Source organism: Chionomys nivalis, chromosome 8 (assembly GCF_950005125.1).
Source record: "Chionomys nivalis chromosome 8, mChiNiv1.1, whole genome shotgun sequence".
In the NCBI taxonomy this organism is placed as follows: Eukaryota; Metazoa; Chordata; class Mammalia; order Rodentia; family Cricetidae; genus Chionomys; species Chionomys nivalis.
In genome coordinates, this window is record NC_080093.1 from 77410132 (window position 1) to 77438000 (window position 27869).

The window sequence follows — 27869 nt, forward strand, 5'->3', positions numbered from 1 at the left end:
TAATGGGAATTCATTACCAATGAGTAGTTTTCTCCACAGAGGGATCATGGGATAGATCTTTATTTACTTGACAATTTGTGTTGTTGTTGCTCTTTGCCTGTTTGGGATAGTATTGTACCATGTAGCTCAGGCTGGCTTGGAACTATGTGGTCCAGTATGTATATTACAAGGCTGGGCAGAGTTGGAGGAACAGGCAGCGATGTCAGTATCTATCAAGGGGGGTGTGGTAGGGGACCAGTCAGAGGCTCACTTTGGGATTCTGGAACAGGGCTCATCTCTACAAAGTTCCCATCACGTGGCTGGGAAAACAGTGGACTCCAACGGGCTGTTTGATTCCAGGCTTTAGGAATGGGAGCTCTTCTAGCTTCTCTTCTGCAGTCAATGCCCAGTGGTGGAGGTTGGCCACACAACGTTGTCTTTTGCTATAGGGTTGCTACCACGCTGTGTGCATTGCAGAGTGCTGTGAGCCCTGTTCCTTCCATATTCCCCTCAGGCATAAAAAAGTTTTAGGTCATCCAAACAAGCTAGGATCAAAACCTAGTGCCATTGTCCTTGGCTTCTCATCAGCCTTCATTGTTCGCCATGTTCAGAGAGTCCGGTTTCATCCCATGCTTATTCAGTCCCAGTCCAGCCGGCCTTGGTGAGCTCCCAATAGATCAGTTCCACTGTCACAGTGTGTGGGTGCACCCCTCGTGGTCCTGACTTCCTTGCTCATGTTCTCCCTCCTTCTGCTCCTCATTTGGACCTTAAGAGTTTGGATGCTCACCTTTCTGGACCTAGATAGAAGTGGGAGGACCTTGGACTTCCCGCAGGGCAGGGAATTTGGACTGCTCTTCAGTACTTAGAGAGAGGGGGAATGGAGTGGAGGGAGGGGGAGAGGAGTGGGGAGAGGGGGAAGGGAGTGGGGGGAGGGGGCAATGTGTGGGAGGAGGGAAATGGGAAAGGGGGAGGAGGCAGAAATTTTAATTAAAAAAGAATAAAATAAAGAAAAAAAATGAATACAAATGCATGCAGAGATACAAAATGAGAATGTTAAATGCTTATATATTTATGTAAAACTTTATTAAGTTAATTAAAATATGGGTTGTGCAGACAAAAAAAAAAGGTTTAGGTCTGAGAGAGCTCTGCTTCCTCTTCTGCCCCCTGCAGGCCAATTATGAAACTGCTCTGGACGCTGCAGCTGCTGGTGGTTGTTTGCCTCTCTGAGGTCCTTGGCTCGCCAGGGACAGATGCTGGCGTTAACATTTCCCGGCCTGTGCACATCTTGGAGGACCAAAGCTTAATGGTACTGACTCCTGCAGGCCTGACACAGACGCTGAATGAGACGCGCTTCCTAATGGTGATTTTCCGTGAGTATATCCGGCTCTGACAATGAAGGGCAATGCCTGTCTCATTGATCTGGGGATGGCAGGAGTCCTACATGATATCCAATGCATAGAAAGATGCAAAAATACTGTTGGCACTGGCAGCTGGGGAAAGGCCTGTCCTCATAAGAATGCAAAGCTCCGCTCTCTCAGCTGATTTTTATCACAGTGGGAGACCAAGTTCATCTCTCTCCTTTGACCTTCGACCACTGACCTACGCCCTTAGCTCCTGCTTTTACATTTTTAATTACTCTGATAGCAACCAATATGAACAAGTCAAAGTATCTGAACACCTCCCTTGACACCAGCTGAGATTTCGTTGTCTAAAAAAGGCTCTAAATAAAACTCATTATATTCCCATCATCGATTCTGTCAATACGCAATTGAAATCAAAATGAGTTTTTGAAATCTGGTAAGCCTTCTAAAGTGGCCTTTGGGAAAACCATTTTGGGGAAGGATTATAAACATTTCCCTCAAAGGTAAATGGCTTTTTTTGTATAGGAAAGTTGTCAGGGGCCTCTCAGTGACTCTCAAATCATTGGCCAGTCTCTTATCCTTTGGATGACTCCAGAATTACGGTTGATGCTCAACGGGACCTTCCTTTCTCAGGTCTGAGTCTAAAACAAACCTTAGTATTTGGGATTTGGTTCTGACCATCTGTTTCTTCAAACGTCCTGTGCGCACTGATGATGCCAGCAAGCACTCCATTCCATAGTTAAGAGACCTCAAGGTCATCCCCAAATTCACTGTGGCCTCATATGGTCCCATGGAACCCTGTGGGTTCTGCATCTCATACTCTGTGGTCCCCAACTCTCTCCACACCCTGCGTCACTGCCTCTGCTCCATTCTCACCATTCCCCACCTGAGCCCCGAGATAGGCTCCTCCGTGGATTCCAGGTTCCTTCCAATGTACTCTCTGCCAAGCATTCAGAGAGACTGGTTTCTAGAATGCAACTCTAGTTGTCAGAATGGAGTATTCTGGCTCAAGTCTCTAGGCCTTTAGTTACGCCCTTTGCCCTGTAGCACCCATCCTTCACTTTTGCACTTGGGCTGGGAGGTTTAAGCTTCTTGTGTGGAAACTTCTTTCATTCCTGTTTAGACTGGGTAGGATTTTTTCCCGGTTTCCTCAGCCTTCCTTCCAGTGGCCCAGATCACCTCAACAGCATTTTTGAATTCGCGTGCTCCAGGGCACAAACCTTACCCTTGTCTTGATCCCTAGATCTGACACTGTTGGGACATGGTAGGTCTCCACACATGTCAAGTGAATGAATGAATGAATGAATATGTTCTTTGGATCCTCATTTTCTCTGTGGTAATTAACTTGAATGAGTCAAAGAGAGAAGGAAAGGCTACTTTTGATAGAAAGTGACCAAGAAAAAATTAGTAGTTGTCTTAGGCCTAAAGCAAAGGTGGCAAGAATCTGTCTTGGGGTTACAGCATACAATAAAGGTGGTTATTATGATTGGGCTAGTGGCAATAATGAGTGATGATGGAGGTAATATGGAGATGGTGATGATGATAGATATTCTAATGGCAATGATGATAATTTTACAGGAGAATCTTGATTACCACTTGATTAAGCCTAGAGTCATCTGAAAGGAGAAGCCTCAGCTGAGATATTCCTTAGGTAATGTTTTCTGTGGGCATGTCTAGGAGGTATTATATTATATCAAACTGCTGTGGAATGTATCGCCATTCCTTGGGCAGGTAGTCCTTGGTAAGCAACATTTCTCCATGGTTTTTGACTTGGTTCCTGTTTGAGTTCCTGCTCTGACTTCCCTTAATGATGGATTATGACCCAGAAGTATAAGGCAAATAGATTGTTTGTCTCCCAAGTTGCTTTTGGTCAGAGTGTTTTGGTATAGCGGAAAAAGAGTAACTAATGCAGAATAGAGGTAATTCTAGAGATAGCGATGTTGATGGTAATGATGATAGAGATTATGATGATGGGAATATTGAGAATGATGTAGATGCTGATGGTGGTCGTGATAGAGATGCTGATGGGGATACTGAGTGCCATGATGAGGTGTTGGTGATGACAACGGTCATGGTCTTAACTATGCTGGTGATGATTTTAATGGACATTTATCAAACACCTGCATTGTAGATGTTGAACTAAGAACCACGGTTCCCGTCTTTCCCATGAGACAAGTCTCAAAAAGGTTAGATAATCCCCCTAGAGTCACACCACTGGTCTGAATTTAAGACCAAGTCTTCCACCCAAACTGCCTCTCAATCCATTCTGCACCCCTACCTTCATCTCCAGAAGATGAACTTACTTAATCGTAGGTATTGAGGGCTTGCTATGCCCTGATGTATTCTCAGCCCTGAGGAATGAGTGCTAAACTACATCACCTTCCTGGAACTTACAAGCTGGAGAGGAGAGACAAGCACTAAGCAGATCCAGCAGAGAAGTGTGGGGCGTGTCGTGTGGCTAAAAGTGCTATGGTGAAGGCCAGGCGATGAGATGCGATAGACATGTGAGAGGTCTTTGCTGTGGCAACACAGTCTCCCTTACCTCCTGTGGCCATGACAGCACAGTCTCCTTACCTCCGCGTCAGACCCCCCAGGGCTCTGGGATATGTGTGGAGTCTCCAAATGCCCCACCACTGACAACCATTCCAATGCTTCTCTTGTCTGAACATATGCACTCATAAACTCAGCAACTGTGGACCCGGCATGGCCAAGTCCACAAGGAAGCATGGAGAAGCCACAGAGCAGAGTGACCAGCGAAGAGTCCAGAGCTGCTGCACTGGTGGAGGGGTGTGCTGAGGGTGGTGATGGAGCGGACAGGAGAAGCATCAACCTGCGAGGGAGGCAGAAAGTCTTTCCTGGTGATCACTCCCAGCCAGGTTCCACTGCTGAGCCAGGGACTGGCTCCTGAGCCAGTGCCAGCTGTCGTGGGGCCCAATTTCCCTGGCTGTGCTTTACAAAACATATATCTGTCAGATGTGGCCTTACCACAGTCAGGAGGTGACCTGCACTCTCTCCAAGCGCTCCAGATGGGCAAGAGGGTTGGAAAGGATGGAACATTCTGGCTTGAAAGCGAATCTGTCGCCCCCAGTCCTGACAGCCTACTGGTCTCAGACATGTGGCAGCCAGGACCTTCAGCCCAGCAATGTCATCAGAAGCTTGTCGTTTCATCTCCTCCCACTCCAGTGAGGATAACCAATCCCTCTGGCTAAGCTCCATTCTCTGAGGCTGTTTTCAGTAAAAAAAAAAAAGACCCTACCTACTTCACCTCTATACCTCAGCTGTGTGAACAACCAAGAATCCCAGAACAGCACCCCCTTTAACAAAGTACCGGGGTCTTTTTAGCTACCGCTTCTCAGGGTGGTGGGGTCAGAGAGGGGAGTGAGCCTCCAGCGTACCCTACCCACCTGCTCCTCACACCTCACCTACCTTTGCCTCAGAGTTCCCAGCCACAGCACGAGGGGGTGCAGTAACTGCTTAGTTCCAAAATATTCCACCAGATGGTGCAAGTGAGTCACATTGCTCGGCCTTAATTGCTAACCAAAGAAAATTTTATACCATTAATAACAATAGCAATTAAAATGCATTCTGTCCTTATTATGTTCCAGGCATTGATCGAAGTGTTTTTATATGCCTAGTGAAAGTTAAAAAAAAAATCCAGAAGTTTTTCAGCCAGCTTGAATATATCTTGTTATTAGGGCCTTGAGTGTGGTTTTGTTGTGCCTCAAATCCATCATCTATAAAAAATAATTGTAACCAATAGACTTGGTGCCTGTAATCCCCTGTAACTGACTGCTGAACTAATTCCATTTGATCCTGATAATCTCCCAAATTCTTCCATTTTACGACTCCTTTGTCTCATCTCCTGTCAAATTTCTGAAACCCACTTTTTAGCTGTGAACACAGGGAAATCCTGGGGCTCCCAGGACAAAGACCAGAAAGGCAGAAGGAAGAGGGGTTCTGTAGTCTCTCTTCACACTGATTCTTTCAGACGATCCATCCTCGAAACAGTCCAGGAAGCTGGCTGAGGAGCTAGGCAGAGCCGCGGAGATCTTTGGCAAGGGCAAGAATGGCTTGGGCTTTGGCAAAGTGGACATCACTGTGCAGCTGGAGCTTAAGGAGGAGTTTGACATCAAGCAGGCCCCGGAGTTGAAGCTGTTTGTTGAGGGCAACAGGTCCAGCCCCACCAGCTGCAAAGGTAATGGTGGTTGGGATGTGGGTTGATTCCATGCTCGTGGGAAGCCTATTTGGCAGTTCAAGGCTGGATGTGGGAGGCTCCGATCCACATGGCCTCTCAGCGACCCAGGCTCCTTCAAGTTGTGGTTCCATCTTGCTTAGCCCTGAAACCACCTGCTCCTTCCCCAGTACCCAGACGCAGGAGCTCAGCACAGGTAGCATGGGTGGCTGGAGAGTGCAAAATCACTCCTGTTTGCCATCTTCTGGCTGGAATTCTGACCCGGGACCCTACACAAATGCAAGAGGACTAAGAAACATAGCTCAGCTCTGTGTCTATAAGGAAAATGGGACTTGGCGATCATTCGGCTGCTTCTACCACCACTTCTCAGCTAAGGAGGGACATGAGGTTCTTTCTATCTCCACTCTTCTGCTGTAGAGGGTTTTGACGGGGAAGCAATACTGGGCTAAAGGAGAGGTTGCAAAGTGCTTGCAAAGGACCTGTTTTGGTCCCCCAGAACTCCTAGGGAAAATGCCAGAGCTGGGGAAGTGGAAACGGGCAGGTGACCAAGGCTAGCAAGCCAGCTAGGTTAGCTTATTTGGGAAGTTCTAGGCCAGCGAAAGGCCCCATTTGGGGGAAAAAAAAAGATGGTGCCTGCATAACACCTATGATCTCTGGGGCTCTACATGCACACATGCACATACATACACAGAAACAAGCAAGAGGGCCTGGGAGTGATGGAGCAAAAGGTCGAGGCGGGGTGTCTATTACCATGATATTGAAGCTGTCTGTAGAATTACGTACCTTAGCATGTGATATGGCTGATTCTAGTTTTCATGTGTAAGCAGATATGGAACAGATGGATATGGATGGACAGATGGATGGGTGGGCTCACTGCTGGATGTTACAAAAGTGGTGAAGCCCAAAGGAACCCAGCGGGGGGCGGGAGCTGAGATGGCTCGGTGGGTGAAGGCCTTTGCTGCCAAGACTGAACTTGATTTAATCCTTATGACCCAGGTGGAAGGGGACAGACAACCTATGCCTGAGAGTTGTTCTCTGGTCTGCACAGGCAAGCTGTGGCATACACCCTTGATAGTTACTTCATAAATAAATGTAACAAAAGAACCTAGCCCATCCTCTACTATGCCATGGTGTATGTGTGGAATGGCGGAATCAGAAAACAGGCACTGCTTTTCACAAGTTCTGGCATTTCTGAAGCTCTCTTCTAAGCAGTGAGCATATGAGCACACAAAAAGCCCAGGAACTAGATGAGTCAAGCAAAAGATCCAGTCCACCCCCAAGAGATGGAGAGCAGGTAGGGGTTTTAGCTTCGAACAAACCCGATAGACTGTTGTTGCAGGAGCCAAAGGGTTAGAAAGAGACTCCCAGAGCAAGAAATGAAAGTACCTTGCACTGGATGCTCACAAGAGGGCGTGGGAGAGACACTGGGCAAGCTGGCTGGGCAAGTGCTTCCCAGGGAGAACTTCATAGCACAGAGCAGGCGCGGGCTTCAATGCCCAACAGTCCAAATGGAGGGTAGCTTGCGCGAGCCAGTGAGGAGATCTGGCAAAAGAGAGATGGGGATCTGATTGCTGGGAGTTCTGAGGAGTGATCTTCAACTACAGGGACCCATCTAACCCAAGCAAGGGGCCCTGGACGATGTGCTGGCTTCAGGACTGTGAAGAAGCAGGCCTGGGTTACTTTGCGCAAGCCAACATTGCTTATGGCGTGGCTCGAGTGCTGGCTCGCCCTTCCTTGAAGGACAGCTGAGATCTGATTCTATCAAGAGTCGACAAGATGATTGTGTGGCAGCTTCTTACACCCTATGTGAGGTTGGCCGAGAAGATACTCCAGGACGTCCCAGTCTTGGGGGAAACTAGTGGCTGAGACCTCCTCTGCCCTACAGGGGGCTTCCCATTCCCCTCTCCAAGGAGTCTGCCCTGACTGCTTAGAGCATGCAGCCTGCTCCCTCAGCTGTGTTCGCACGGTATCTGTGAATCATGATCAAGACGTACAGAACGCTGTCTGCTGTTTATTATCTTCTCAGGGCACCACAAGGGCAGGGGCTGGTCTGTCCTCAGGGTTCCGGTCTCTGCATTCAAACCCCCACTTCCTGCCTCAGAATCATCCGTCCCTCTTGTGCAGCCTCAGTTTCCTCATCTGAAAACAGGGAACTGGAAAACTCTACCGCCCCTGCCTGTGAGAAAATAAAGCAGTGTGTGCAAGGCACAGGACCCGACAGACCCCTGCAGCAGGCGCTGGCTTCCAGGCGCTGCTTATGCCTCACATCAGCTCGGCATGGCGATTATGTTACAGATGGGGCACAGGAAAGTGGAACAGCTTCTACGCGGCACCCTAGCTGGGGTTGGCAAAACAGCTCAGCGGGTAAAGGTGCTTGCTGCCAAATTTGGTGACCTGAGCTTTATCCCCGGAATCCACACACTGGACTCCAATAAACTGTCCTCTGACCTTCATGCATGCTCCCTGGTACCTGTACATCATCACACACAAATACATAAACTGAAATATTGAACTTAAAAAAAAAAAACAAAGCCAATACTTGAGGTAGGGAGCAGTAAAGTCAGGGAAGATTCTCCTGGAAAGGGAATTTTAGTCTTAGGAAGAACAACCTATTACAGCTACCCACTGTGTTATGTACTATGTGAACAGATATGGCTGTATTCCAATAAAGTTTTATTTATAAAAGCAAACAGTGGGGCAGATTTGGTCCATAGTTTGTCGAGCTCTGATCTACATTGTGCTGTATATGAAATAAGTAGAAGTGATTTTTTTTTTTTTCGAGACAGGGTTTCTCTGTGGTTTTGGAGCCTGTCCTGGAACTAGCTCTTGTAGACCAGGCTGGTCTCGAACTCACAGAGATCCGCCTGCCTCTGCCTCCCGAGTGCTGGGAGAAGTGATTATTATTAACTGTTATTTGTTTAAGCCTAGTCCAGCGCTTGGAACAATTATGTTCTTAGTTGTTAAGTGTGCACAGGATGCAATGACCAGAGCGCACTGCAGGAAGGCAGGCACAAGAGGACACATATACTTCTGAGCTCACTCATCTCCCTCTTCTTCAACGTTACTTCACAAGCCCAGAAAGAGGAAATGGGGTGCCAGGATGAGTCTGAGACTCCGGCCTCCAGGATTAGGAAGCACTCTGGCTCTGAGTACTCGAGCAGAGCTGTAGACCTTGGCTTGCATTTGTTTACTCTAGACAGAACGAACAAGGCCTGCTTGGCAGGGCTCTTTGGAGTTCCAAGAGGACACGCTGCTCCGCATGCCTCCTGCAATGTGACTGTGATGAAGCTCTGCTCAGGGCACAGGTGGAACTTAGTCCTTGCTGGGTCACAGCCCAGTCCTGTCCTCCAGTGTTCGCGGATTGATGGTGGCAGACTTGGCCATGTCTCCTGCCCTGGAGGAAGGAGACTCAGATGGCCTCTGGGGCTCCTATTAGTGATGCAGCCACAGCTTGCGTCTGGAAACATGCAGCCAAGCTCTGGCCCCGTCAATCATTGACACAGCATTCACACCTGAGTTGTCACCGTGTCCTCTGGCACAGAGTCAAGAGCCAGGGGAGGTGCAGTGCCTTCTGGCAAGGGCAGTGCCCAAGCTGCAGGCACTTGAGAATAAGATCTTAGTCAAGTTCAAAACTACCTAAGCTCTACAGGGTCCAGAGGGGCAATCAGAGGCCATGTACCCTAGAAGAGGAGGGCTGGGAGCAGAGCAACTTCTCTCAAGCTGGCTTTCCTGGTGGTCCACTGCCTTCAATCCCTCATCCTAAAAAGATTTCTTGAGCACCAAGTATGTGCCTGGTTGCTCACAATGAACGAGTTTACTCCTAATCATAGCAGCGGTTTCAGAAAGCGATAGACCTACGGAAGAACAGAAGAAGTCACAGATAATGGCAGGGCAGAGGGGGCAGAGGAGGGTGGTAAGGCAGGTAATGACTGGGGGCAGGGAAGAGGTGGATGGGGAAATGGCTGGGGCAGGGGAAAGTTGAGGCTGCAGCCATGAGTCTGATGACCTGGGGTTATCTCATCTGGAGGCTTTCTTGATTCTTTCTCTTTTTTGTGCTTTGTTTTGTCTTGTTTGAGATGGGGTTCACTCTGTGGTCCAGGCTGGCCTGGGCCTCAGACTCCTCCTGCTTCCATCCTGAGGGTTAGGGTTAGAGGCATGCAGCATCACCTCTCGCTTCAATTGTAACCGTATCTACCAAAGCTGAACATGACATCCTCTGTGCCCAGAAACACTGCCCCTGGCCCACAAGACTGATGGAAGTCAGTCCCTGTGCTCCAGGTAAATGTACCCTAGGGTCCCAGCTGTAGGGAGTTAGGAACAGCTGAATGGTGTATACTGTTAGAGGCTAAGAACATGGCTGCCCCTAGGTGTGGGTGAGAGGCTTCAGCAGTGCACACATCATTCCCGTTTACTTCTGTGATTGCCTTCTTCTACATACTAAGAGTTTGAGGGGCTGGCCAGGACCACACCTCACTTCTTCATCTGGGTAGCAGTTACATGCACATGTTTGTGTTGTGAAAAGTCATCGCACGTACATTGGCTTGTTGCGGGAGGTCCTTCGGCTCCTCCAGTCAATAGCCGCTGAGAGACCATGCCCCAATGGGCTGGTATCTGGTATTAAACAGAAAAAGAGGAAATGATGGAAGAAGGTCATTGGTTAAAAAATAAAGAAACTGCTTGGCCCTCATAGGTTAGAACATAGGTGGGTGGAGTAAAGAGAACAGAATGCTGGGAGGAAGAGGGAGTGAGCTCAGACTCGATAGCTCTCCTCTCTGGGGCAGATGCGATGAAGCTTCGACCCAGGATGGACGTAGGCTAGAATCTTCCCGGTAAGCACACCTTGGGGTGCTACACACATTATTAGAAATGGGCTAGTCCAGGTGCGAGAGTTAGCTGAGAAGAGGCTAGATATAATGGGCCAAGCAGTGTTTAAAAGAATAGTTTGTGTGTTGTTATTTCAGGGCATAAGCTAGCCAGGCGATCAGGAGTTGGGGCGGCAGGAACACAGCCCACAGCTCCTACTACATTGGCCTCTGCCTATTTTTACCCTACAGGTTTAATGCACTTAGGATAGTGGCTGTGGCTTGGGACCCCTTTGGGGGTCAGAACAACCTTTTCACAGGCGTTGCCTATCAGATATTTACACTATGATTCTTAACATTAGCAGAATTACAGTTACAAAGTAGCAACAAAAATAAGTTTATGGTTGGGGTCATCATAGAATGAGGAACTGTACTAAAGGGTTACTACCTCAGGAAGGTCGAGAACCACTATCTTAGGAGTTGGGATGGCTCATGCTGCCATCTGGAGCAGTCTAGAATCACCTGGCAGATGGGTCTCTGGGAACACTTGTGGGGGATCATCTTCATTGTGTTAACTGATGTGGGAAGACCCACGTTAAGTACCAGAGGAAGAACCCCAAAGTTACAGAAATAGGTGACCTTTTGACTTACATGTTAAAAAAACCAGTTCTTTTCCTATCATTTTAGAGAAGGTTGGGAATGCTTCCTCTAAGGTTAGATTCCCAGGTGGGCTGGTGAACCGGCCGTAGGCAAGCTGAACCTTGTTTCCTCATCTGGACAAAGGGAAGAAGTGAGCACATTCATTAGAATTGCTGTGAAGGGCAAATATAAGCACAATATTCAGTACAGGGGCATAGCCATGGCAAGAGCTTAGTGACATTTAGCTGCTCTTAATACAGTCTTGTCTTAGAGTTTGGGAGGAAAAGAAAATGGAGATACTGCCAAGGATGGGATTCAAGACAAGATACTTCTGCTCATTGAATTCAGGAAGATTCTCATGGAATTCCTTTAAACATCTCTCTTCAGATGTGGTTGAATCTACAGCTTTGGTTGTTTGGTTGAGAAGACAAATTCTCCACAGAGCCCGTTTGTTCAACAACAGCGAGGAAGTGGCAGATTTTGTGAAATCCAGGCCCTTGGTCATCGTAGGCTTCTTCCAGGTACTGGGGTGAAGAGGTGGGAGGTGACTTCCTCCTGCTGAGCGCTATGCATGGAGGGTTTGGGGTGAGGAAAGTTCCTGACTTGTGTAGGTCCTTGCTCAAGCTTCTTATCCACTGAGCTGTTGTCCTGGGGGAGCTCCTGGTTTCAAGGAAAGAAAACATGGAAGTTGAAATGTTAGCAGTTGGTTAGAAGATGGAAAGATAAGAGATTGTCATCAATATTTAGCTGGTTTCAATGCTATAACTGATCTTTGGGGTATCTATTTAGAATACCAGAGGATAAGAGGCCATCTTCGTTTTCTGGCTTGAGAACTATTTCAACTATGATTCTAACAGGTGTTTGTGTCTGCTTAAGCCAGTTTCTTATCCATAATTTCTTTCCAAGCCTCCACAGAAACTAAACTATCAACATTGTAGTATGCACCCATCGAAGGGCCAGTCTTCATCTAGTATGGGGAGATACTTGGGCTAGCTCATAAATAATTTAAATGTGATTATGAAATATCCTTATGATCGCTTTCTATTGATTTCATTCTTTATAGTTATAAATGTTACCAAGTATGTTTGCTTGTAGAAAATGAGTTTTTCATGTGCTTTCACCGATGTACTTTTGGTCGACAAAGCTTCCTCTCTCATTAGATGTCCATCTTTGCTATCATATTAATATGTGAAGAGAGCACATGGCTCTTCCCTTTCTGCTCCCTCAAGAGTGTTTTTGGTCCAAATATTCTTCCATGCTGAATGTTGAGTCTCAAAGGCCAAAAGTGCCCCGCATCTCACCACCAGTTCACATTTGGTTTGCGTGCGGTCAAATCAGTGGCTTCTGAAAGTGATTCAGGAATTAATTTTAGAAATATTCTCAATTCATGGGTTAGAACAACCTTTGTTTTCATAATACGAAAAAGTAAAAATGCCTAGTTCATGCCATTGATCTCTGAGGATTTGCCTTGTGGGGTTCAGTCCTAGCTAGAGGAACATTCTAGGTGGGAAACATCCATGAAGGAGGATTTAGACTACCCAGCAAAAATCCAGAATTTAGAAAAACAAAGGCACAGATAGACTATCATTTCCACCTCCCCCTCAAGACAGGCACCGTTACCTCCTCCAGAGAAATACGTAGCATGCTTTTCCAAACAGGATTTAGAGGAAGAAGTGGCAGAATTGTTTTATGACATGATCAAGGACTTCCCAGAGCTGACGTTTGGAATGATAGAAATCAAAAATGCCATTGGGCGTTTCCATGTGATCCTTGACAGCGTCCTGGTGTTTAAAAAGGTAGGTCTTTATCCTATACGATCATGGGGGCCTTTCACTTCACACTAAGTGATGACATTTGGGGACAGGCTCTGGCTCCATTACCTGTGAACTATGTGTTCCTGGACTAGTTGACTTGTGAGAAATCTGTCTCCTGCCCCCCCCCCATTGCCTTCCCTGATTCTCTGCCTTTGCCAGTATCTATCACATCAAGACTCAATTCCTTGAACTTTATTTTTATGGTTCATGTTTTTCCATCCATCTCTATTAATAATTACTATATATACTCATGGATTATAAAGCTCTGTCTTGACTCTGTGAAAATGCATGCTTGAAACTATTGCTATCACCTATGGGATTGTCTGTTTGCCTATATAAACTGAAAGCTTTGTGGAGATCACCCCTCCTCCTCCTCCTCCTCCTCCTTCTTCTTCTTCTCCTCCTCTTTCTTCTTCTTCTTCTTCTTCTTCTTCTTCTTCTTCTTCTTCTTCTTCTTCTTCTTCTTCTTCTTCCTCCTCCTCCTCCTCCTCCTCCTCCTCCTTCCTCCTCCTCCTCCTCCTCCTCCTCCTCCTTCTTCTTCTTCTTCCTCCTCCTCCCCCTCCTCCTTCTCCCCCTCCTCCTTTTCCTCCTCCTCCTCCTCCTTCTTCTTCTCCTCCTCCTCCTCCTTCTACTTCTCCACCTCCTCTTCCTCTTTCTCCTCCACCTCCTCTTCCCCTTCTCCTCTTCCCCTTCCTCCTCCTCCTTTTCTTCCTCCTTCTCACTGCTTTTTTATTTCAAGGAATAAAGCACACGTAGCAATAAAAAAAACCCAACTCTGTCTCCATCTAGACTTCAATTAACTCCAGATTTTGATATATAGAACCAGACAGTTCATCATAGATCATGTCAAAGTCCTAATCTTCTCTCCAAGTTCTCTTAAGGCTTGGAGAGTCTCCAGGCATGATGGTGCACATCTTTAATGCCAGCATTTGGGAGGCAGAGGCAGCAGATCTCTGTGAGTTCGTCCCTAGCCTGGTCTACAGAGTGAGTTCCAGGACAGCTAGGGCTGTTACATGGAGAAACCCTGCCTCAACACCGCTTCCCCCCCCAAAAAAAAACCTTGGAGAGTCATAGCAAAGAGTGCCACCATCCCCTCATTTAGTGAAGAAGCTAGAAACTCTAGGTTTCATTCTAAAATCTCCCATTTTTCCAACGCTCCCTCATAGCCAATCCTAATATTCACATGTAGGCCTTCTAGTCATGCCTTCCTGTCTCCCCACATAGAGTAACATCTGTACAATAGCTGTCTTACTTACAGATGAGGTTAGTATCTGAGGCCACACTTGATATGTGGAGTGATACTAAGATCAACACAACTTTCAGAGGTGACACTCAGCCTCACATTTTTTTTCTCTTGGGCCCATATAACTCATTTAAAAGATTTTAAGATGGAGTATAAAGCAATCTGTTCTTTGAATGAGACAACATGGAGTCAGGAAGAGATCCAAATACATATTGAACTCTAATACATGAAGCCAGAAGAGAAAATAGTGTTATTAAAAATAGGATGTTGAGAATAGCCAGGTAGGGAAAACACTTAAACTGTAGTCAGGCAGCAGATCGTCCATCAAATTAAATTCCGTGTGACCCTGATTCGAAGCTGTAGCTCATGAAGTCATGTAGTCATGTTTCATATGATGATACAGGATAGTTTGCTTTGTTTTGTTGTTTTAATTTTATCATACATAAGTGGGTGTTTTGCCTATATGTATCTGAGCATCTTGGAGGCCAGAAGAAGGTGTTGTATCTCCTGGAAGTAGAGTTACCATATGGGTGCTGGGAATAGAACCCAGATCATTTGCAAGAGCAGTCAGTGCTTTTAACCACAGAACCATCTCTTCAGACACAAGTTTGTTTCCTATATAACAATATATATTATTAACAATTATATATATATATATATATATATATATAAAACAATTATACATATAACCTATATATAATTTGGGTAGTCCTTCCACAAAATGTGGAGAAACCCTATTAAATTCCTGTTAAATGTGTACTGTGTACATATCTAAAGTCCTGCAGAATAAACCAATCACAAAATCAAAAGCCAAATAGCAATTATGAAAAATATATTCCAGATATTTTTATATCTATGATATATACTTTTATTAGTTATTTGGATTCTGTGCCATACCTACAAGCAGAGAGGTATATTTTATTTACTAATTTTATTATTTATTTTATTAGTGTTGTTATTTTTGAAATTACAATTATGCAATTCATCCCTTTCTTTTCCTCCAACCCCTTCCTGTACTCTTGTTCTTTCTCAAACTCTTAGCCTCTTTTTCTTCTGTTGTTGTGACACACACATACACACACACACAAACACACACACAGCCTCCTGAGTCCATATGATGTTATAGGAAGGTATATCTTAAACAGCTAATAATATAAACACTATGGTTAGTCTGCCCATTTTTAAATCCTGGCTTTGGGGTTGGGGTGCAGTTCAATGGTAGAGTACATCAACAACAGAAGTTTCTTGTCCTGACCGCCCATTCCTAAATAACTGACTCAAAGGCTGAATGTAAATTATAAATGCTTGACTAATAGCTCAGGCTTATTCCTAACTAGCTCTTACATTTTAAGTTAACCCATATTCCTTATTTACACTCTGCCATGTGGTGGTACCTTTTTAATCTGAGACGTTCATCTCCTGCTCCCTCTGCATCTGCCTGGTGGCTCCTTACTCCTCTCCCTTCTCCTTCCCATCACCCTTAATTTGGTTGCCCCGCCTATACTTCCTGCCTGGCTACTAGCTAGTAAGCATTTTACTATACCCATTTGAGGGAGCAGTCTTTACAGTGTACATGAAGGTTATTCCACAGTGCATGTGAAGCTCAGGACTCAATCCTAGCGCTAACTAGATACCTAACTCCTGATTTCATTCCTTACTTAGTAATCATGGGTGGGTTATTTCTCCTCCCTGTGCCTCCTCGTGTGGGAAGTGGGAGAGATGTGAGGACAGCAAAGAAAGGAAGAAAAAGAAGGGGAAAGTGGGAGGTTGAGGTTAACGCATAGTTTGGGAGATTCTGTGAGGACTGAATAAACTGTGTATAGTATGTTTACAACCGTGGCGGGCATAGCACACTCTCTAATTAGTATTTTGAGGCTGCTGCTATAACCAATAAAGAGATGGAACTTTATGCAGAGAACAACTTGGAAGCAAGAAAAACAAAAAGAAGAGTCAGATTTGTATTCTGACATCAGGCTAGCTGATGTGGGATGCTGTGTGTGTGTGTGTGTGTGTGTGTGTGTGTGTGTGTGAGGTTGGTGAGGGGAACACTTCAAGAGTCTAGCTGAGAAGTTTGTACAAAGTTGGGAGTGGTTGAGATGAAAATAATATGAAAATGGAATACTTAGACCGTAAGTAATCATATTACTGCAATGTTTACCCAGATCCTTCTGGGAAGTGGCTAACATAGCAGGATTAGGTATGCCACCTATTCATTAGGGAAAAAGCATAGGGATGAAAGACTCAGAGAGCCTTCAGACAACAGTTATGGAGTTAGGAAGGCTAAGAGATTACCTCCGATTCGAGGTGCCTCTCAGAAACTCCCCAATTTGGGTCTGCCTTCAGGCATTGTTTGGTGGCAGTGTGGCACAGTGTTCAACCTTGATACACACATTTTGGTGGATTTCAGAGTACAATAGCTAGGGTTGTTGTCATCAGATTCCTTCTCTCGTATCCACATCTCACCCACAGACTGATTTGTATAGGGTTCTTATCTGTTAAGTTCTTGGGTTATCTGTTATACCTGCCAACATCCTTATGTTTGGCTTCACCCCATGTGTGTGTGGGGGAGTGCTGTTTACACTTGTTAGGTGTGTGTATAATGAAAGCCACTGCCCTCTAACATGCTTTTCCTTCGGCTCAAGGGAAAAGTTGTGAAGCGCCAAGAGCTCATTAATGACAATACCAACAAAGACTATCTCAATCAGGTCGTGAAACAGCAGCTTACAGGCTCTGTGATTGAATTCAACCCTGAGGTTAGTGGGCAAAGCGGTCCTGGGAGGCCTTTGGGCCGCTTGTGTGCACTTTGAGTGACATGCTTTCTTTGCCATTTCAGAATAAGGATCTGATTTATGAACTCAGCATCTCGAATCACATGTTGCTCTTTATCTCCAAAAACTCAGAGCCACACAGCATCATAATCCGGCATTACAGGCTGGTTTCGAAGGAATTCCAGAACAAGGTTTGTAGGCCAACCCGTTGTTGTTGGGGGCTCTTTGATGGGCACACAAGGAGCAGCAGACTCTGGGGGTAATTGTCTTTTCTCATCACTATAAATTAATTCAGGAATGATTTGCATTTATTTTGCATATGTCTATTTCATGACTTACACGTCAAGGATATGTAACGTTTGCTATTTTATTTTACACGAGTCTGTTCCATTTTTCCTCTGCAGGGAGCCAAGCCTATGGTCTTTCATTCTTCTTAATATGCTAAAGGTGTTCCTTTAAAGTCTATGTTCTGCGTAGACTCTGACTTTAATCTTGAAAGTCCACACACAAAAGCAATGGCTAAAATACACTTCCTGGTGCTTGTAATTGGTATCATCAGCACCATGGGTAAAAAATTGTCTCCTACGCCCTATGTCTATGTGTAATGCACTTACCAGCATCTGGACTCTGAAAGACATTTTCTCCATTAGAAGTTATTCTGAAATTAAATGAAATGGTAATGTTGACATGTAAACATGGAGTAAAGACCGAAGCATAAACACATTAGTACCAACACACTAGTTTTCAGAAAGATTCTTCCAATTGCAGATACCTCTTGCAAATATTAATCTATCTTGCTGTTTTTCAGTGTTACAATTTCAGATATTTAATGTGACTGTGACCTGGTCGCTCACAAGCAACAATTGTCATGACTTAACCATATTTAATTAAAAAATATTGTGAGTGTATGTATGTCCATGTGCCTATGCATTCCACAACGTGTGTGGCGGCCAGGGGACAGCTGTCGGGAGTCTGTTCTCTCTTTCTACCATGTGGGTCCTGGAACCTGAACTTCAATATCAGGTTTGGCAACGGGCATCTTTGTCTGCTGAGCTACCTTGTTGGCTCACAACTATATTTTCTCATTTTTCAATAACCTTTAATGCATCTGGAATTTACTTTGGGACAGATCAGGAGATGAAGTTCAAAATTCCTGTTGCCACAGTCAGAGAGCATCCCAGATGTCATTACTGAGCTACAAATAAAGAATTTGGCTAATATTATCCTGCTGAACCTTATCCTGTAGGGTATAGAAATAACTGGTACAGATTGGGTATGTTCAAGATGGCTTAACCATCTTTTCTATGTTTTGTAGTTTCTCTGGCATTCAGAAGGCTGGCACATTTTCTTTTGTGGGTAAACCTTTGGCTGGATGAACGACCTGAAAGTATGTGACCGCAGGTACCTGCAGAAGCCTCGAACTCATCTCCTTGTGTCCACTCTTGCTCCTTTTCTGCAGCTAGCTCTATTATCTGAAAATTTCCACCGTGAAACTCTCTGGCTTGGCACCACCTTTATTCTGACCAAACTAGACCCAAACTTCTTATTGGACTTCTAATCTCACATGTCATTTTTATAGTGTTTGATTTCATCTCCCATGATGCTCTCCATCATGCTGCTGATGTCTTTCCTTTCCAGAACCTTCTATTCTCCATGCCCCTTTTCCTACTGGAGCTTTTCTTTGCATCGCATTTCTACTTGCTGGGACACTGTTTCCTGTTCTGTGTGCTAAAACAGCTTCTTCTCCGGGCCCCCTAACATACTGAGCCCATGTCTCACCTCATCTGCACGGTTGCTCTGATCCTCATTTGTCATTATCTAATGTACTTCCTATCCAATTCCTCCACTAGAATGTGAGTTCCACAGGGCAGATATTCTGTCTTCCTTGTACAGTACCATGTCCCCAGTGTCCAGTTAAACGTGAATATTTGTTGTGTGAACATGTGGATAATGGGGCATGGGTTTCCCTTATAGAGCAAATTTGAACTCACATGTGGAAAGCATTCTTGCACTGCTACTCCTCAAACCAGGCCTTTGCACACATTCTTTCTTCTATTGATTTTATTGAGCTCTACATTTTTCTCTGCTCCCCTTCCTTCCACTCCCCTCCCCTTCAACCCTCTCCCAAGGTCCCCATGCTCCCAGTTTACTCAGGAGATCTTGTCTTTTTCTACTTCCCATGTAGATCCATGTATGTCTCTCTTTGTTATCTAGGTTCTCTAGGATTGTGAATTGTTGGCTGGTTTTCTTTATTTTATGTCTAAAAGCCACTTATGAGTGGGTACATGTGATAAGTGTCTTTCTGTGTCTGGGTTACCTGACTCAATATGATGTTTTCTAGATTCATCCATTTGCCTGCAAATTTCAAGATGTTATTATTTTTTTCTGCTGTGTAGTACTCCATTATATAAATGCACCAGGCTAAGGATGTTGAGCATTTTCTTAAGTGTCTTTTAGTCATTTCTCTGTTGAGAGTTCTCTGTTTAAGTCTGTACCTCATTTTTAAAATTGGATTATTTGTTCTTTTGCGACCAATTTCTTGAGTTCTTTGTATATTTTGGAGATTATTCCTCTGTCTGATGTGGGGTTGGTGAAGATCTTTTCCCTGTAGGCTGCCATTTTGTCTTGTTAACTGTGTCCTTTGCTTTACAGAAGCATTTCAGTTTCAGGAGGTCTCACTTATTAATTGTTTCTCCCAGTGTCTTTTTGCATACATTCTTAAAGCAATCCTCTAAAGCAAGTATGATCATAATCACCTTTTGACAGACAAGGAAACCAAAGCATGGGACAAGGATGAAACTCAGGACTTGCTCAGTTCTGAAGTTGGGTGGATTATGCACAGCACAGAAACCAGCCTGGAGGAGGGGTTGCATGAGTGTGGGAGTGAGTTTCCCTGGAGGCACTCCCTAGGCCTTGCTATTTGAGTTTCATTAGCTCCTTGCTTCTCAGTGGCTCCTTTCCCTTGATGAGGGGTCTAGAGCTGCAAGAGGTTTTGCTTGATTTGGCAGATTCTTTTTATCCTTGTGAATGCGGATGAACCCAAAAACAAACGTGTCTTCGAGTACTTCCGGATCGCAACAGTCAATGTCCCATCTGTTCAAATCCTGAACATAAGCTCTGATACCAGATACAAAATGCCCACAGATGACATAACCTTTGAAAGCCTCAAGAAATTCTGCCAGAGCTTCCTCAGCAAAACTGCCAAGGTAAGTTTGCTCTCAGGTAAGTCGTGTTTAGAACCTCAGGACTTCTTTAGAAATTTGCTGGTTTCATCTCGTTCTGAAGAGACAGAACAAAGACCATCCTAAGGCTCAGTGTGGCCCAATCTCTCCATTTTTCGCCTTCAATCAGTGAAGCTTGTGACTTTTTCTGAGACTGGAAACTCATTACCAGTTCTTTAGTCATAAAGAAAATAGAAGTTCAGGATAGAAGAAGAATAGAAGTTGAGATGTTCTAGAAACTGACTTGTCTTCTGAAGGAGGCTTTAGTCCTTCCTACAGCCTCTTCTCAGAAAGCCCACTTGACCTAGGGTTAGAGGGGAAGGAGATGGAACAAACAGCAGCCAGGATTTAGCCGCAAGAGCTTCAGAGACCTTTAGGTTGTGTTGGGAGGAGAGATACCGTTCAAGCTGCTGAAAGGGTCGGTTCAGGAAGTTACCTGCAAGCCCTCCTGATCCATAAGTGTTTACTGTAGAAACTGAAATATCTTTGAGAGTAAGTGGAGAATCCTTCAGACGTGTTTTGGATAATGACAGGAGTGCATAGAGAGTCCTCGGGTAGCTCTGCATCTACGGAGACCTTAGCTTTGGCTGCTTCCCTTCCCTTCCATCTATTTCCATAGGGACCCCCCCTCCTCTACAGCCTTCTCAGTGGGAAGAAAGGTCTTCTCTGACTCACATGGCTGTGAGGTCAAAGGGAAGAGCTGGTGTCATTCCTGGTACTTCCAAACCATTTCTCCTTCTAGCATCTAAAACCTAACATTTTTTGTCTTTCATGCTTTTGGCATCACACCACTTCCTTTTATCCCTTGCTGTCATCCTCTGACCATCTCCCTTGCTCCCTCTGAGGATGCGGGCTCCTCAGCCCAGGGTACCTCCATGCTGCTTGGCCATCATTCCTAGGCATTAACATCCAGCATGCTTAGCTCTGTTCTCCATGGATTGGTTTGCACCCACCATCCTAGCCCTCTGCTCAAGTGCTCCTTATCTACAGCTGCAAGTTCCTCCAAAGGTCTCATTTCAAGCTTCTCTTCTTAGTTCACTTCATACTGCTAAAGAGCCTCACCCTCCAAAGGGAACACTTCTCCATTGCTGGTGGGAGTGTATACTGGTACAGCCACTTTGGAAATCAGTATGGCAATTTCTGAGAAAATCAGGAAAAAACTCTCCAAAAGGATATATACCCAAAGGATGCCCAATCATATCACAAGGACATGTGCTCAGCTATGTTTATAGCAACATTGTCATAGCCAAAACCTGGAAACAATGTAAATGCTCCTTGACCAATGGATAAGGAAAATGTGGTACATTTACACAATGGAGTACTACTCTACGGGAAAAAAAAAAAAAAAAAAAAAACCAATAACTTCTTGAAATTTGCGGACAAATTAATGGATCTAGAAAACATCATATTGAGTGAAGAAACCCAGACCCAGAAAGACAAATATCATATATACTCACTCATAAGTGTTTTTAGACATAAAGCAAAGAAAACCAGCCTACAATTCACAATCCCAGAGAACCTAGACAACAAAGAGGACCTTAAGAGAGACATACATGGATCTAATATACATGGGAAGTTGAAAAAGACAAGATCTCCTGAGTAAATTGAGAGTGTGGGGATCATGGGAGAGGGTAGAAGGGGAGCAGGAAGGAAGGGAGGGAATGAAGAAAAATATATAGCTCAATAAAAAACAATAAAGAAGGGGGAGAAAAAGTTAAAATAAAGAAAACTGCAAAACATTTTATTTTACCATTTGCTACTAACTACATGTTGAAATAATGATGTCTATATGTGTTTAAATAAAATAATCTTTAAGTTATATAAAATAAAAAATAAATAAAGAGCCTCACCTGCCCCATGGCCTTCAATCTTTGGAGGCTAGTTCAGTCTCTCTGGTGCTTTCTCCATGAACTTGGATTCTACAGTGTGTCACCCTGGTCACTTCCTCATCCTCTCTACGTTCTGCTTCTTTTACACCCTGAAGGTATAGAAGGTATCTATATCCCCAGGCAAAAACCCGGGTCCTATTGCGCCCATTTAAGTTCTCTACTGAAAGACCCCCAGTGCTGGGAAGACTCTCACTCAAGTCTCGGGATAACACGACCCCCCGAGTAACTCACGAGCGACCGTCCTTGCTGCAATCACACGAGGCTTTAATCGATGAGATGAGACGGGAACCAGTGCACTGGGGCCGAGACTCATAACCCACGCAGGGGAAGAGTTCGACCCCGAGTGACCGGGAGAAGAGATTTTTAAGGGAAGAAACCACAGCCCAGTGATCCAGAATTGGCAGGGAGTGTGTCACAGAAAATTCTGAAAATACCAGTGAAGATTACAAGGGGGCAACCCCCTGCCTCTCAGGACCACTCCCAAGGTCATAATCAGCTAGTTCTTAAAACACATTACAATGACAATCACAAGGGGGAAACTCCCTGTTTCTCAAGATTACCATCTAACTTTATCTTCAGCTAGTTCCTGAAACACAGTCGCTAACCCGCTAATCCTGGATTTTTGATTCTTCTCTTCCTGCTTGGATTTTTGGCTATTTTCTTCCTGCTGGGGAGGTCTGGATTTATCCAGATCTTTCACTACTACTTCTGTAGTAATGTCGGAGAAGAGGACCTCCCCAACCCCCAGCTATCTGACGCCTGTCTGCTCTAGACAACTGCAGAGTTGACACTGAGTTTGTGACTATCTCTGCATTTCAAACCTTTCCCGACAAAGCCTTTCCCTTTCGTTGTTTGTAAGTGGGGGTGGGAAAACCCCATTTGTTTGTTCTTTTCTGGAGTGGAGAGTGTTAGACCTCTTGAATTTGCTTCCTAGAAACACAAATCCAGTGAAGATATTCCAAAATATTGGGACCAAGGGCCAGTTAAGAGGCTTGTGGGGAAGAACTTCAATGTGGTTGTCTTGGATAAGGAGAAGGACGTGTTTGTGATGTTCTGTAAGTATCTCCATGGAGACAATGAGAGGCTAAGGGCCCCACTATTACTTTTCCAGTAATTGCTTCTGAGTTCTTAGGTGGTGCAGTCTCCAAACCCATAAACTCTTAAACCATGCTGAGAATTATCTCCCTTCTCTTAAAAAGATTAGATCAAGACACAGGCAACTTGGTGCCCCGAATTAATTCTCAGTATGCATGAATGCTTTCCACAGAATCCATTCCTACGACAGTTTGTAACAGTAACACTGTCACTAACATGGTTTTGTTGGATGTACCAATATGTTAGGACTCAGGCTTGAGTCATTGTATGCCTATATTATTAAATTCCCCACCATATTCTCCTGAAAGCAGCTTCTATTATGCCTCCCATGTACGGATAACTCAGCAGAGTCTCAGGGAAGAAACCTTCCCAGTATCACCCACTAAGTTCTAGAAATGACATTTGAGCATTTTCATTTCGGTTCCAGCACCTTCATTCATGCTATCACCCAGAATCCCCTGCTTTGGGTCTTACATGATTCATCCGATGGCCCCCGTGAGGTATGGGCAGGAATGTTTCATCTCAAGGACTTTGAATAGTGCATGGCATGTTGCAGGCACGTCACAAACGGTGACTGCTGTTTCTGTCATTATAATTGTCCCCACTGCTTGTCCAAGGACTATGGCCCTTTCCAGTCATCCCTAGTTTATATGCCAGCCCCCCAAGCTAGAGCCTTCTCTCTGTGAGACAGAGGAGGAAGGTGACTCCAAAGTTACTTCAGGCAGGCAAAGGCACTTTAGTGAGCTTGTACACTGAGCTGGGCTTAAGTGTGTCACATGGTCTATGACAGCAAGGCTGTGAGGAAGGCACAGTCGCTTCCTCCATGACACAGGTCAAGGTCACACGGTAAGTACTAAGACTCCAAGTGAAGTCATCTCTGTGCTGATTCCATTCTGCCTCCTATCTCAGCCTCTGTGAAGCAGACACTTGTGGGCCGACGGTGCTTCTGAGAGCTGCCCAGCTGAGTCACAGCAATCTGCTCCGTTTCATCACGGAGCTGGGGCGGCCTTTCTGTACTTACCCGACACACAGAGTTCTGAGAACACTCATTTGCTTCTGATAAAAGGCAAGACCAGCCTCATTTTCTTGGAAGTAGAGCTGTGGGATTGCACCCTAAGGCTTCAGCCATTATCCCCCATGTTCCTACCCAGGGCCCATCAGGCTCCAGGGGGTCTCTTGGTGCTGTAGGCAGGAGATTTGATCACAGGGACACTTGGTTGGTAAATGGATAGATAGGCTTGCAAAAGTGTAATGTCAGGGCATCTGAGGCCATTCCTCCCACAGAGCAAAACTCTTGAGTTCTGAGCTTCAGACGAGAGCAAACCAGTAAGGTCTGGCTTTCCCTGTTTGGGATCTGTGCTCTGGTCTCTTTCCAAGGAGCCAGCTGTCTGACCCCTTAAGGCTCAAGGAACTTTTCACAAGGAAGGCAGGTATCCCTGCCAAAGATAGTTGTCATAATTTTAGCGCATACCTGTTCAGTTTTTTGGGCATGTTCTCTTCACAGGGACTAAAAGGCATATTATATTGCTGTGTATTAATGTACATTATATAACATGCTATGCCATATTAGTAGTATAATCAAGCCCACGTGACCTGTCTTCAAGTCCTATTTCCTTTGCTTAATTTTTTGGATGACCTTGGTCAAGTGCTTAACTTCTGTGCTATAAACACACACATTCTCTTTCAGACATAACAGCAGCATAAATATTTCCCCTGTTTTTCTCTTCAACTGGAGTGGAACACTATGTTAAAAAGGTTATTTTTGTTGTTGTTGTTTTTAAAGAACATATTAACACGTGGAAAATGTTAGTGTCCAGAAGGAATAGGACTAGGCTAAATTTCATTCTGGTTTACTTGACAGTGATCATACACTAAGCTATACGAATATACGAGTAACCTCTGGTGAGAGTGAAAGAGTGTGTGGCTCACTGAGTAGATGTGTGGTGAGAAGAACCCCGTGGTGATGTGTGGCATCAGCTTTTGGAGCCCTGGACAAAGGGAGCTGAACAAGACCCTTCTTTTCCAGATGCACCCTGGTCTGAGAAGTGCAAGGCACTGTTACCACTGCTAGAAGAGTTGGGTATAAAATATCAGAACCACTCCACTGTCGTCATTGCCAAGATTGACATAACAGCAAATGACATTGAGCTGGCAGACCCAGATCAGTATCCATTCTTCAGGCTTTTCCCTGCCGACTCACAAGAGGTGAGGGGCTCGCTCTTGGGAACACATAATTGAAAATGTTGTCACCACCAGGAACTCAGTTTCTCTCCAGCTTGGCCTTCTACTGAATATTCTCAGCTCCAGGCCCTAGTATGCTCCCATGTTCAAGTTTAGAGTATTTCCCAGCTTCTTCTTCTCAAGTTCTAAGACTTTATAGTTGCACACAACTTGAGTCCATTGCTCATTGTTGACTGATCACTGTGTCAAATGGATATGGATGTTTTCATTGGACAGTGATAAGTTTCCTCTGTTATTGAGGCTGAGCTCTCCACAAGCTATAGAGAATAAAGTAAGAACCTCTCAATAGGAATATTAGGGTGGAATGCTACCAGATTAAAGCATGTGTTCCAGACACCAACAGTCCTCTTTGCACCTGGGAATTCTGGTTCTTGTGCAACCATCACCAGGACTGGTGGAACATACTCTCTATTGATGAGGGAAGGGTATCAATCAAAGGGGCATGAGCCAAGGTCCTTGCTCTGGACAAGAGTGGATGAGTGGTAGGCAAAGTCATGGTGACATGGGTCTACCTACGTATGCAATGGGGAAGCAGAGTCTGGAGGGAAGATATGGCTAAAGTCTTCATACAGTCTTGGAACCCTGGAGAACGGGGAAGACTTAAAGGAGGGGACATGAACTCTATAAGTAGGATGTGTAACATGAGCAATGAGGTGGGCAGAATGACCAGAGCACTATGCAATGCCATCCCAGTGCAGATGTCACATGCAGAGAAACTGTAGAGATTGAGTTTAGATTGATAGGATGAGGCTGTCACCAACCTTAAGTTATACAGTAAAAAGCTCAAACAACCAGTGGGTAGGGAGTACTTTTTTAATCCTCTTAAAGAGCCACAAAGGAAAGGAAACTATTACGAATGAATGCTGACCATGCAGTAGATGCTGTATAAAATAACAGCTATTCTTCTTGTTATTGTTATAAGGCTACTAATACCAGCTACTCGTAAGAGCAAATGCACGTGGTACTTAGCATAAACCAAACACTACTTTAAGCACATTTCCTGTATTAGTTCATTCAATCCAACAACCCTGTGGGGAAGCTCCTGAAATGCACACCATGTGAGGAAACTGAGAAATGCACACCATGTGAGGAAACTGAGTCATAGGTTCAGTAAGCAGACCACACTGGTAAGAAAACAGCCAAGGGTCAGATGCATAAAGTGTGGCTTCATAGCTCATATATGGTCCTTTCCTCTCACATCCTCTGACGAAAGAGTTTTTTTTTTTTTTTTTTTTTTTTTTTTTTTTTTTTTGGTTTTTCGAGACAGGGTTTCTCTGTGGCTTTGGAGCCTGTCCTGGAACTAGCTCTTGTAGACCAGGCTGGTCTTGAACTCACAGAGATCCACCTGCCTCTGCCTCCCGAGTGCTGGGATTAAAGGCGTGCGCCACCATCGCCCGGCTGACGAAAAGAGTTTTTATCCTTATCTTAGAGCCATGGTAAAGGAGGCTCACAGAGGCTAAGGCATTTTTTGGAGGGGGTGGGGGGTCCAGATTGTTAGGAGTTTGATCCTGAGTTTCTTTTCTTTCTTTCTTTCTTTCTTTCTTTCTTTCTTTCTTTCTTTCTTTCTTTCTTTCTTTCTTTCTTTTGTAACACTTTACAAGCAATTTACAGGAAGAGGCTCCCATCTTAATCCTGCTTTATTGTCTACCTAGGCTGTTCCGTATAAAGGAGAACACAGTATGAAGGGCTTCTGTGACTTCCTGGAACACCATGTCAGGATTAGGATTGAGGAAGAGGATGAGGTAAGGGACAGAACTGTAGGCTGGGTCTTCTCTCCCACACACAAGTACCAGGAAGCCAAGGCCCATATAAAATTTAAGCCTTGATTCTATCAGTTACTTCATTCTCTCTGGAGGTGGTTTTAAGGCTGCGCGGACAACCATTTTAGTGAGCTCACTGCTATCTTAAGGGAACTTGTCACAAGGAAGTAGAAATGGCAGTCATTAAAAAACAGACTCCGAAGTAACATCCAGCCTTCCAAACAGCCTGAGATGATGGGAGTCTGCTCTCCGGCACTGATGTTCTGATGGATGTGACCACAGTTTCCCCTCTCTCCTAAGCATGCCACAATGTGCTAGAGGGTGCCATCTGAATCAGTTCGGAGGCTTTTTGTTGCTAATATCAGACGCTCCTCACCTGCTTCAGTAGCAAGGGGTGTTTATTCCATTTACCTGGTAGAACATTTGGCACAAACTCAGAAGCTCATATCTGCGTTCTGTCATCTCACTGTGTCTCTGAGGACACTTCAGCTAAATAGCGTTCTTTCTGGGCTCATGCAGAACAGCCTGACCAGTTGCCACCACAATGATCACACATATTTCTTTATTCTCCTTCCCCTTCTCTCTCTAACAGCTATTATCCATTGAGCAAAATGAAGCCGTAGAGGAGGAAGTGATAGCTGAGCCAGAGACCCAGCTCACAGAAAAGTTGCCCGAGCAGCAGTTGCTCAAGCTGGAGGAAGCAACAAAAGACAGGCAAGAGAAAGAGTCGCCTGTGCTGGGGAGCATAAGTAAGGCGGCAGAGCCAGCGGGAAGGAAGGAAACCGCTGAGAAGGCTGAGAAGGCGGCTCTGCCGGAGCAATTTTCTCAACTGGTGAGGAAACGGGAAGTTAAAGAAGAACTTTAG

At 45.0% G+C, this 27869-nt stretch overlaps 1 protein-coding gene across 1 annotated transcript; it reads left to right on the forward strand.

The window, feature by feature from the left end:
* The first annotated feature begins 1156 nt into the window (after window positions 1-1156).
* Pdilt (protein disulfide isomerase like, testis expressed) lies at window positions 1157-27869 on the forward strand. The gene is made up of 11 exons (XM_057779753.1): window positions 1157-1349; window positions 5329-5535; window positions 11361-11494; window positions 12632-12769; window positions 16673-16783; window positions 16864-16989; window positions 19807-20004; window positions 22843-22963; window positions 25030-25208; window positions 26897-26986; window positions 27597-27869. The coding sequence occupies exons 1-11, from the start codon at window positions 1157-1159 to the stop codon at window positions 27867-27869; spliced, it is 1770 nt and encodes a 589-aa protein (XP_057635736.1).

Excerpts from the sequence above, each read along its gene's own strand:
- Pdilt (XM_057779753.1), top strand. The coding sequence starts at position 1,157 with ATGAAACTGCTCTGGACGCTGCAGCTGCTGGTGGTTGTTTGCCTCTCT. Across the intron at positions 20,005-22,842 it reads TCCTCAGCAAAACTGCCAAG|AAACACAAATCCAGTGAAGA; the intron begins GTAAGTTTGCTC and ends TTTGCTTCCTAG. Across the intron at positions 25,209-26,896 it reads TCCCTGCCGACTCACAAGAG|GCTGTTCCGTATAAAGGAGA; the intron begins GTGAGGGGCTCG and ends TTGTCTACCTAG.